Below are 11,605 nucleotides of genomic sequence, written 5' to 3' on the forward strand. Positions count from 1 at the left end.
CTACGGTTTTGGCTGTGGCCATTGTTTGTGGTAGGACCTAAAGGAAGTGAGCTGTTGCATGGCAGCCTCCCCACCCAGCATTAGTCAACAGCAGTGCCTGCAGTGGGAGGCTGCCCTGACAGACCTGTTCCCCCTGTCTCTGGTGGCCGAGGCCAGCAGGGACAGGCACAGGAGGTTCAGCCCTCAGTTCCTGGAGTGCCCCTGATGGTTTTCCATTCCATGAGCTGCTGTACCCATCCTCTGCCCAAGCCTGTGAGCTGCCTCCAGCCAGGCCCAAGCATGTCAGCAGTCCCCAGCCCTTTCCCTCTTTCCCTGGCATCCCTCATGCCTCCAGCCTTGCTCATGCCCCACTGGGACCGGAGCCACCATCTTCCTAACCCAGTTCCTTGAACTCCACGCCACAGTGTAAATAGCAATTAGGGACCAGGCTGTGATGACTCAGAGCCAGGGACAATCCCTGGGAGCAGACTGGGACAGGAAGGGACAGAGGTGCCACACCGTGCCTGTGACCCAGCCGCGCTCCCACGCGTGGGATCATGGGGTCCAGCGCGGGTGTGTGGTGCTCCAGGGCATTGCTGGAGCTGTGGTGAGAGGAAGCAGGGCGGCTTTTGGTCTCCCCACCCTGCTGCATTTCCTCTGTGCCCCGGGGACGGCTGGAGAGCCGCACAGAGCTGCTGCATGACAGCCACCGTGCTAGTGACAATGTTCCAGGCTGTGCTCTCCCCTCCAATGCCTGCAAGTCACTATGGGCACCATCAATCATAGAATCGAGTTGGAAGGGACGCTTGAGGGCCATCTGCTCCCACTCCCTGCAGTGCACAGGGACACCCACAGCTCCATCAGTGCTCAGAGCCCCATCCAGCCTGACTTTGGGTATCTGCAGGGGCAGGGCAGCACCTCCTCTCTGGGCAACCTGTGCAGTGCCTTATCGCACTGAGTGTGAAAAACTTCCTTATGTCCAGTCTGAATCTCCCCTCTTTTAGTTTGAAGTTTCCCCTTGTGCTGTCACAACAGCCTGAAGGGCCTCAACAGGGAGAGGGTCCCAACACAGGGACCAGCCCAGGGGACAGGGATGAACTTGTCTCTCCTAATGGCTAAATCCTCCCAAACCTTACACGGGCAGCAAGGGTTGATGGGGACACGGAGCCATGGTGTGGGCTGTGCACCAGTGCTGTGCTGCGGGCCGTACTGGGGCAGTGTTGAGCCCATACTGGTGGGCTGTGCTGGGGGCAGCGCCATGCCCATGTCCCTGAGAGTGTTGGCCACAGGGCTCCATGTTGGTCCCTGGGGTGTGAATCGTGGGTGAGGGGAAGAGGCGGCCACGGGCCCAGCTCCTCCCTGGCTCCCACATAGCTGATTGGTGCAGCCATGGCCGCCTGCCCCAGGCCGCCTGCATTTGAGCGGCTTCCAGAAGCCGACAAACCAGACTGGTGAGAGCCGGGCCGGTCCCAGCCCTGCGCCGTGTGGGGAGCGCCTGGCATCGCGTGCTGCGCTGGATTTCTCCGGACAGTGGTGGGTCAGTACTGCGGCAGTGCTGGGGAGGAGGAGGAGGCGGTGGATGGACGCTCCTGTTGGGGTGCTCTGTCCCTGGGGGTGATGGGGACACACCGGGCTGCGGGTGCTCCTGAGCGTTTGACCTGGCACGTGGCCCCAGGCCATGCTGGAGGGATGAGGGGATCCCGTGCTGCCGCCCTGAAGCCCTCCTGGCAGTGGGGCTGAAGCTGTCCATGGAGCTGCTGGCAAGCGAGGAGCCGGGGCCTGGCCCCCAATGCACACAGACAGCTGCTGAAAGCAACCCTGCTGGGCAGCAGGATGAACCTGGGGGACTGGGGGGCCCTGAGGAGCCACCCCCACTCTGCAGTGAGACACGCAGCACAGCCTGCGGTCACGGGAGCCCGACGGTGGCTGAGGATGTGGCAGAATCGCCCCTACACGGCTGCCACGAGCCGCCTGGCCACAGTGCTGCCCTGGCAGATGGACAGGGTCCCTCCACCGCATCCAACCCTGTGCTGCCCCGTGGGGAGAGCCCGCTGCCCCCGGAGGGGTCACCCAGCCTGGAGAGCTCCTCCAGCTCCACCTTGAGCCTCTCAGCTGAGGGCAGTGAGATGGCGAGCAGTGAGAGCACAGTGCCGGGGCTGTGCTGCGCGCCAGTGGGCAGTGAGGACGAGTGCCCCATCTGCACGGAACCCTACGATGACGAGCAGCACAAAGCAGCCCTGCTCAACTGCAACCACGGGCTGTGCCATGCCTGCCTGCGTGCCATCATGGACACGGCCGACGGCGCCGAGTTTGGCCGTGTGCGCTGCCCCATCTGCCGCCAGAAGACCCCGATGCTGGAGTGGGAGATCTGCAAGCTGCAGGAGGAGCTGCTGCTGCTGCATGCTGAGCCTGGGCCGCCCACAGCCCTGACCGCCCCCCGGCCCCCTGCGCTACCGCCCCGCCGCCCGGGCCTGGCCGGTGCCCTGGAGCATCACTTCCAGGTGCGCTTCCACACCAGCCGCATGTTCGGCTGCCTGCCCTGCGTGCGTTACCCGCCCGGCCTCATCCGTGCACTGGGGCGGCTGCGGGGCCGCTGCCGCTGCTGCTACCTCCTGCTGCTGGCCCTGCTGCTGGTGGCCGAGCTGCTCAGTTTGCTGCTCATCTTCCTCCCCATTGTCCTGATGGTGCTGCTCTTCCTCATCCTCGATAAGTAGCTCTGGGGCTGTGTCCCTGGGGGCTGCAGTGCTGCCGGTGAGCCCTGAGCAGGTGAGGCGGCCCCAGAGCCAGGCATCGCCCGTGTCCTGCGGGGCACAGCGTGCTGTGATGCCATGGCCACAAAGGGACGGGTGGATGGGGGCAGGAGCTGGGCTCTGCCTGCCCGCACTGAGGACATGTCCCCGGAGGGGCTCTGCTGGCAGAGCAGGACTGAGCTGTGTATGGTTGGGACAGATGGATTGGGGTTTCCCCAGCACGGACTGAAAATACAAATTGTGTTTGCACCATGATGAGGTCCAGCTGAGTTTGGTGCCTGGCAGGGTGGCATGGTGCTGGGTGCTGGATGGGGATGGGCACGGTGGGGGGTGCTGGGTGCTGAGTGCCGGCCCTGCCACATGGCATCCTGAGAGGGAACATCAAGGCAGGGTCTGCATCCACCACACCACTCATGGGGGCTGAGCAGAGCCTCGAGGAGAGGACGGGGACACAAAGTGGTCTCCACCCCCCTGGCAGAGGGCACCTGCCCCCCCAGCACTCCACAGCCTCTAGCCTCACTGCATGGTGCCAGCCTGCGCTGGTGCCTTTCTCACACCTCTCACCTCCCCCTGCATGGAGATAAGAGAGCAAACACCACTGTGCTCCAACAGCTGCACGTGGGCAGTGCTGGGCAGGACACAGGGGACGGGGAGGGGAGCCCGTGGTGCTGCTCCTGGGACCACCGGGCACCTCCTGCGTGGCTGGGGAGAACCTCAGCACCAGCATTCCTCCTTGCTTCCCCATGCTCTCCCCCCCTTTGTCCCCACCCTGCCACCCCCACAAGGGCTGGCTGGCACCGCTGTGCCCTGTGGAGTTTTGCAAGCAGCCAAGTGCCTCCACTTTGCCCTCCTTCCCTAGAAATGTGCTGCGGGTCCCTGCACAGGGCTGCAACCATGGGGACTGCAGGGCACTGTCACTGCTTCCTCAGCACAGCGCAGGAGGAAGAGGGGCACCCTGAAATGGCTCAGGCAGAAGAGCAGACCCCCCTGCCCCACACCCCCACCACACTGAAGGGCAATTATTTATACAAAGTGGAGCAGCTCCATTAGGAGAAGCACAAGCTCAGACTGGCTGGGGGCATTTTTTGGCTCTGTTGGGCCTGCGGGGAGGGGAGGGCTCGCCGTGGGGGCCCTGTCGCCACGTGGGACACCTGACATGTGTCTCTGCTCTACATTACATCGTGGGGGGGACAGGTTTTTTTGGGCAAACCAGAACACAGCAGCTCCACGGGGACCAGCATGGGAGCACCACACTCAATGCCATCCTCCAGCAATCCGCTCTCCCCTCTCCAGGCCATTTAGGGGCTGGAAGAGGGTGAACGCCCCCCAGGCCCCCGGGGATGGGGTTCTGGCTGTGGGGCGGTGGCCCTGGGGAGCGCAGGAAGGGCCGTCCCGCAGGAATGTGGCGGCCATGTCTGCTCACAAGGACTCTGTTACATTTAGCACCAATAGCAGCGTGCTGAGGGCTGGGGGAGGCTGCAGAGGGGTGCAGGGCTCAGCCCCCCAGAGCCGCTCTCATGTGCACAGTGCCCTGCTATGTCCCACAGCCCCGTCTCCTCATGCACACTCCCTGTGGTCCCCAGGACCCCTTCACAGACACCTCCCTGCAGCCCTCCCCCACATCTCACCTGCCCTATCGTCCCCTTGCATCCCATAATCCCCCTCCATCACAGCCCCCACCCACTGCCCCATGCCTCCACCCTATGCCCTTTCATCAGCACCTCTCATACGATTGTGCCCCAAATCCTTCACAGCCCCCTGCAGCTGATGGCACGAGGAGGGGATGCCAGGTGTCCCCAGTGCACTGATGTGGCTGTTCCCATCCCTGCACACCCAGCAACACCTCTCCCCTGGCAACTCTCTCTGAAGCCCTCCTGGGTTTCTGGCACGTGGCAGTGGGAACGTTGGGGCTGCAGGAAGGGTCGTGCTGGGCAGTGCCCATGTTGCACACCACCAGAGGCACGCACTGAGCATGCCCGTTCTCAGAGCTGGGGTTTTTGGGCCCCACGATATGGGGCCAGTGCTGCCCCAGGATCTGTCCCAGCTGCTCAGGCTCTGTGCCACATCCCGTTATCTTCACATCTGGGGGTTGCACTCTGTTGTGCAAGGCTCCTGGAAGGAGCTGTTGCAAGCAGCTTCCTCCCTGCTCCCATAGCTGCCCCGTGCCCAGGTTCCCCATGCAGGCTGCACAGCAGCATTGTGCAACTCGGGCAGGACAGGGCAGAGTTCTCTGTCACGTTTTTGCAGCCAATAGAACTCAGTGTGCTTGGAAAATACAACCTGGAGGCCCATAGCACTGGCTGGTCACAGCTGTGGGAGCCTCATGGGGTTTGGGGTGCTGGGGGGCCTCCAGTATGCTCTAACTTCCCCCTACAGCTGGGACTTAGGTCTTGTTCCCTGGCAGCGTGCCTGGGCCCCTGCCCCAGCAAGCACTTGTTCGAGGTTAATAGGTCTGGAGAAATGCTGGCACCCAGCACTCAGCCCTGAAAGGCCCCATTTCTTCCTTAATTGCAACTCAAAATCAAATTAGTGGTGTTAAATTTACTCTGTGCCCAAGAGGTACCACAGAGAGGGGAGGACGCGCTGTACCCTTCACCCTTATGTAACAAACAGGGCAAATCCCTGCTTGGAGGGCAGAGCTGCCCCACGGCTGTGCATGTGGGGCTGCACTCGCTTTGGGGCACTGAGGACAGCCAGAGGAGTCCCCCAGGGCTGGAGAGCTCAGCACTGCTTGGGGCAATGCGGTGTTCCTGTTGGAGGGGGGGTTGGGGCCATCCCACTACTGGGGTTGGGCATGCAGCATGCTGGGCTGCACGGCCCAGCTGCACATCTCCCCAGCAGCAACCCCACTGCTCGCTTGGGATAGATGCTGGGTGCTCCCTGCAGGTGCTGTTTGCTCAGGGTGCAGCCACAGTATCCTGCAGAGCATCCTCCTTTGTGCCAACCCCACAGCCTGGCCCTGCTCTTGCAGCGGTGCTGCTCCGGGTGCCCCCGTGTCCCTCTATGAGCATTGGGGGGGGGGAGGGAATGAACCAGAGGGGGATGCTGGCAGCTCCTGCTCCTGGGGAAGCCCATCCTTGGTCTGCCTGCATCGCCAGTGCCCCATGGAGCACACGGGGACAGGGTGCGGTGTCCCACTGGTACGCAGCCCCACTGCCCCACAGCATCACGCCCCGATACGCCCGCTCGCCCTTCGTTCCAATATAATCTTTATTGGGGAGACTGGTCGGGGTTGAACAAGGCCGGGTATAAAACATGGTCATCATCACAACCAGCGGCGGGAGGCGTTGGCAGAGCAGAACTGAATCAGGATCGGCCCCCGTTCCCCGTGCCCTCAGCTCTGGGCAGCGGGGCAGTGCCAGGGCATCGCCTGCCCCACCGCTCCACAGGCCCCATCCCCAGTGGGTGCTGTGCTCTGGGGGCTGCTCCCGGCTCCAGACAGGTAGGGTGGGAGGGGGCAGCTCAATGGGGCCCCCGGCTGCCCCAGCCCCGGTGTCCTGGGGGCTGTGCTGGAGCTCAGCCTCCTGCCCCGGTGCTGCAGTGCTCGGCCCTGAGGGAGCACCTGCAAATTATGGCTTTTTCTTTTTCTTCTTTTTTTTTTAGGTTTTTTTTTTTTTTTTTTTTTTTTTTGCTCTTTTGGCAGCAAACTTCCCCATCCAGATGCTCCGGGGAAAGCAAGACCGTGCACAGGAGGTGCCAGGTGCAGGGTCCCTGGCAGCCCCGGGTGGGTGGGCCACAGAGAACGGGTGCAGCTCAATGCCTTTGTGAACGCGTAGCGGCCTGGGACGGATGGGGAAAAATCCTCCAAAATGAGGATGAACAGGAGCTTTCCTCAAGGGCCGGCGGAGGGCACGGCCGCGTGTCTGCTCGGTGTGGCTGCGACGCGGGCGCACGGTGCGTGGCCGCTGAGATGAAAGCTTTGGCAAATAAATTACAGAGAGGGGGGTGGTGGGGCTGTCCTGGTGCCCACCGCTGGGCACCGCATCCCCGGGGACTCCACGACCGTGGTGGCAATGAGATCAGTGCCACCATCAGGACAGCGTCCGCTCCGGAGAGAAGGAGCCCGAGGCGGGTGCTCAGTGCTGGGGATGCACAGGGACGCGCCGTGTCTCCACGTCCCTCTCCCCAATACCACGGGTGCACAGGGGGCTGCCGCCAGCTCTGCGCCGCGTCCCAAGGCGCAGCGTCCCCATTGCCAGCCCATGTCCGTGGCTGTGCTGAGGGTTGGCGCATCCCCACGTGCACGGAGCATCCCACGCCGGGTGCTGCTGGCACACACGGTGCCGTCCTCTCCCTCCCGGGGCCGGGGCGCGGGGCTCACATGATGGTGCAGGAAGACAGCGGATTTCGGATGTGGCAGGTGCAGGCGGCCCCGCAGTACTGGCGGAAGGTCTGGTAGCAGCTGCGGTCGGTGTCGCTGCTCCACTGCACGGGGTTGGCGGCCAGGGCCTCGGCTGGCAGTCTGTTCAGGATACTGGTGTTGACGGCCAGCGCCGCCAGCCCGTAGTCGGTGAAGAGCACGGTCTCCCGCTTGCAGGTGGGGCAGGAGATGAACTTGTACTTGGGGCACGACTCGTAGAGGATCTGCAGGCACTCCTCGCACACCGAATGCAGGCAGGAGAGGATGCGCGGCCGCTTGTTGGTGAAGTTGTACATGTGGCCGCAGGTGGGGCACTCGAGGGGCTCGCAGGGCGTCGAGGGGTGCAGCACGTACTGGTTGACGATCACCTCGTCCGACGGTGGCTGCCGGTGGAAGCACACCTCCGAGCTGCCCTTCCGCTGGCCCTGGTACCCGCGCTCGCGCCGCGGCAGAGGGGGAGTCCGGGGCAGCGGCAGCGGCGCGGGGGTGGCATCCAACGCCGGGATGTCCCCGCACGCCTGGTTGACGATGATCTCGGACTCGGAGGGCCACGCTCTCTTGGCCACCAGGGGCGGCTCCCGGCGCGGCGCGGGCGCGTAGCGTGGAGGTGCTGCCTGCAGCTCCGAGAACTTTTCCGGGTGGATGATCTTCATCGCCTCCATTTTAATGATGACCTGTTGCCCTTTCAGACACGACATGAGGATCGTTTTCACATTACTGTCCACCGCTCTGGGGTCTCCGAAGGACGCCTGCATGAGGCTACAACATGCCGGCAGCATGCAGCGCTTTCAGTCTTGTTCTGGAGCAGGAGCACGGTGGGCAGCCGGCAGCGTGGGAGCGCATCTTGGGGACGGGGGGGACGTGAGGGTGCTGCGCCCCTGCTCCGACCGCCCCGGGGTGCAGGCGGGAAGGCGCTGCTCACGGCCGCATCCTGCCTACACTGCCTTTGAGGACGCGCTCGGGCAGGCGATCAAAGCATCTGCTCCCCGCGGGATGTCAGCGCGACATCGCTGTCAGCGGCGGTGTCACCGGCAGCCCCCCCTTGCCTCTGCCTCGGTGGCAGCCCCGCACCGGGAGGGTGAGCGGATGCCCACGGCGCGGGCAATGCGGGACGACGCAGGGCAGGGGGGCACGGCTGCAGCGTGGGCAGTGCCGCGGGGGGAGCGCCCGCCCCCTCTCGGCCTCGATTCCTGTGCTCGCCGTAGGGATCCTCGTGGCGTTGGTGCAGATTCCTCGGCGCTGACTTCCCGGCTCTCCCACTCGCTGTCACCGTGGGCTCCCACGAGGTGTGGGGCTCATCCTGCCCGGGGCCGGGGCTGCCAAGCGCCTTCTCGCTGCAGTCGGTGCCTCTGTTTCCAGCTCGGCTCTGCGCTCACTGCAAATGAAAAGCAAGAGGATGTCGGCCGCTGTGCTCCCCGGGGCTCTGCCCGCACGGTGCTGGCGATGGCTGCATGCCTGCATCCCGCGGTTCGCTCTCTCAGCACCGGCTCTACCGGTCCCTCCGTCCGCCCCACACATTTCCCCTGAGGCCCCTTTTGGGAAGGGCCACGCAGAGCCCTCTGCCCCGCGGGATGCGCCCCGCAGCGCGGGGTCCCCGTACCGCCACCGGCACACACAGCACCTTCCAGGGGGGGCTCCCGCCGGCCCTCCTCCGCTCAGGGCTCTCGCTCACGTTTAGCCCCTCCTCTGCTCTGTGTATCTATTTTTACCTCTATCGCGCGCTCCTGATCTGTCCCTGCTACCATCGCTCCCTCCTCCTCCTCCTCTCCCCCTCCGCCGCTCCCTGCCTTCGGCACGGGGTTCGGGGACAGAGTGGGGGGGGGTGGGGGGGGGGGCGGGCAGCGCCCCGGGGACATTTTCTGCCTGGGACAGAGCGCTCACAGCCCCCCCACCCCCAATCTGGGAAGTGCGAAGGCGCTCTGCTGTGCTCTCCTCCATCATGCCGCAAATCCTGTTAGCAGGACGCCTGCTCCCTGCCAGGCCTGACGGAGGGGGCCGGGGGGGCCATCTGCTCGGGGAGGGGGCAGCGACGGGTTCAGCCCCGTATACCCGAGAGCTGCGGGGAATGGAGCCCGGCTGACCTCGAGGGGTGACCCGGGGGGGAGCTGCGGTGGGGCCCTGTGAGCATCCCGTCCCGCACCCTGCGCCCCGCGGGCATCCCGGGAGCCCCGCACCCGCAGCCCCCGCACTCACCCGCAGCAGCGCACGGGCACGGCCATCCGGGCAGCGTCCGCCGTCACACCCCTCCGCGCACGCCCCGCAGCGACACCGAACCCCCGGGGCGACGCAGCCCCCCCCCCCCCACCCCCCCCCGGCTCCCGCACACCCGGCCCCTGCGCTCCGCTCCCAGCGCAAAGCCCCGCAAAGCCGCAGCCACGGCCGCAGCCCAGCTGTGCACGCACACATGTGCACATACGCTCACACGTGCGAATACATACATGTGCACGTACATACATGCACACACATGTGCCCCGGCATACGCGCGCGCCTGCGCGCCCGCGGGGTGATGCTCCCGGCCCGCGGCCGTCCTTACCTGCGGGGCTGCGGCTCTGCGGACGGTGCTCCGGACGCGGGGTCCCGGTGCGGCCATGCGACGCGTTCCGGCCCCGCTCGGTGCGGCTAAAGGTTATCTGAAAGGCGCGGGGATGCGGCTCCGGCTCCGGCTCCGCGGGGATGCTGCCGGCTCCGCGCAGCCTCCCCCCGCTTCCCACGGCCCCGCCGCAGTCTCCGGCCGCTTCCCCGCTCCCGGGGTTGGTGAGGGAGGCGATCCTTCGGACAAAGGCCCGGGGGGCACCGCAGAGCCCCGCAGCCGGGCAGCCCCCGTCCTCGGCCCCGCCGCCCCCCCGGCCGCCGCGCCGTGCCCCCCGCCGAGGGCTGATGCAAGCGGCCGCCGGGCTGAGGGGGGGGCTCGGCTGCGTTCGGCAGGTGCAGGAAGGCGGCTCCGCGCGGTGCCGGTTCCCTCCCCGCCGTCCCGCGGGGCTCAGCGCTGCCGGCGGCGCGGCCGCGCTCCCTGCGCGCTCCCGGCGCCCGCAGTGCCGCTGCAGTGGTGCAGCCGGCTCACATTTCTCTCGCTCAGCAGCGGCAGCGCGGGGCCCGCGGCCGCATCGCCCTCCGCCCCGCGCCCGCCCCCTCCGCACGCCGCCGCCCCCCCGGGGCTCGGCCCCGCTTCCTTCCTGCCCTCCCTCCCCCCAACACGCTGCCCCCCGGGGGGTCCGCCCGCTCCGTGCCCCCCCCCGACGCGGCTACAGCGTGTGTATGTGTGTGTGTGGGGGGGGGGGGGGGGCGCGGTGACTCAGCATTGCGCTGCTGCTGGGGGGAGTTCTGCTGGGGGGTTTGGGAGGCAGCCCACGGGGATGTCGCTGCGTCCCACGCGGGATTCGGGGCCGGGCAATGGCCTGAGCCTGTGGCACGGCGCCCCCCTGGCCCAGCTGCTGGGCCGGCCCCGCACAGCCCACCTGCATCCCACGGCCATGGGCAGACCTGCGGCCCAGCTCTGCGGATGAACCCCCACGTGCACCTGAGGTCCAAACCCCACTGAGCGCCATCCCACTCCCTGGGAGCCCGTGGGCACAGAGCCTGCCTGCTGTGCCACGGCTTTGGTGGGCTCAGCACGGCGCGGCTCTGGGCACCCAACTCAGCATCAGGTGAGCAGCGTGCAGGGCTGTTTGGGGCAGGGTGCTCACTGTGCTCCTTTGGGTACTGCTGGGTTTCTGCAGACCTTTGGCACCCTTCTGCTCTCTGCCCTTTCTTTCCAGCCAGCTGGCCTCAGGATTTTGCCTGGTTCCGAGCTCCTTCTCCTCCTTGGCTGCAGTGCCCGTTTCCAGCCAGGGATCTCTGTACCAGGCCCCTGCTGAACACTCTCCACAATGAAATCCCTCATCTGTGGGGTCGGGCTGCACTGGGACCAGAAATGGATACCGTGCCTTCACACTGCTGCTTTCACATGCACAGAGCCCGTGCATTTTCAGCTTTGTCCCCCTGCTGCTGCTGTGGCACTTGGAAAGTGCCATTCTTTGGCCACCAACCCCCTTTGCCATGGGGCTGCTGCTGTCCCACAACTTCACAGTGCGAAACAGGGATTCCCTTAATCTTCCTTGTCCTCCATGCCATTTATTTTATTTTTTTTTGCCTGGTTTCCTGCTGGCACTTTTGGATGCAGATAGCAAGAACTGATGTGTTCTGCCTGAACTCACAGAGCAAAGGAAATTGCAGGAAGTGAGTGAGCGTGAGCCATTTTCTGTTATTAATTCCTGTGGCATCCCCGTGCTGACCCAGCCACGCGGCGTTATTACACTGCTATTTGGCGAGTTAAGCAACAGCTCTATTTAAAAACAATCACAAATGCTATCAGGGATCCTTCCTGCTGAATAAGAGCGTGTTGGTGCCAAGGTGCCCATTGCTTCCCAGTGTCATACATCCATCATTTCCAAACCTCGACGTTACAGATGTAGTGCCAGTTGTAGCACCAATGGTGCAGCCACACAGATACATGCGGTTATGCCATAAGATAACCTGA

General features: G+C 65.0%; 2 protein-coding genes across 4 annotated transcripts; one reads left to right on the plus strand and one right to left on the minus strand.

Annotated features, from left to right (window-relative positions):
- Positions 1-1,424: 1,424 nt before the first annotated feature.
- LOC124417284 (RING finger protein 222) lies at positions 1,425-2,984 on the plus strand. Its single transcript, XM_046901943.1, has one exon. It carries the CDS (start codon positions 1,728-1,730, stop codon positions 2,691-2,693), a length of 966 nt encoding a protein of 321 aa, XP_046757899.1. The 5' UTR covers positions 1,425-1,727; the 3' UTR covers positions 2,694-2,984.
- Positions 2,985-5,921: 2,937 nt separating this feature from the next.
- RNF208 (ring finger protein 208) lies at positions 5,922-10,169 on the minus strand. Of its 3 annotated transcripts, none has more exons than XM_015279634.4 (2): positions 9,623-10,169; positions 5,922-8,464 (listed from the first exon to the last, which is right to left on the minus strand). In XM_015279634.4, the coding sequence occupies exon 2, from the start codon at positions 7,866-7,868 to the stop codon at positions 7,047-7,049; it is 822 nt and encodes a 273-aa protein (XP_015135120.1). In that variant the 5' UTR covers positions 7,869-8,464; positions 9,623-10,169; the 3' UTR covers positions 5,922-7,046. The 3 variants fall into 3 exon arrangements, with proteins under 3 accessions (XP_015135120.1, XP_015135121.1, XP_046757900.1); XM_015279635.4 differs by lacking the exon at positions 9,623-10,169 and adding an exon at positions 9,283-9,337; XM_046901944.1 differs by lacking the exon at positions 9,623-10,169 and adding an exon at positions 8,799-9,337.
- Between the last annotated feature and the right edge of the window lie 1,436 nt (positions 10,170-11,605).

Source organism: Gallus gallus, chromosome 17 (genome assembly GCF_016699485.2).
Source record: "Gallus gallus isolate bGalGal1 chromosome 17, bGalGal1.mat.broiler.GRCg7b, whole genome shotgun sequence".
NCBI classification, from domain to species: domain Eukaryota; kingdom Metazoa; phylum Chordata; class Aves; order Galliformes; family Phasianidae; genus Gallus; species Gallus gallus.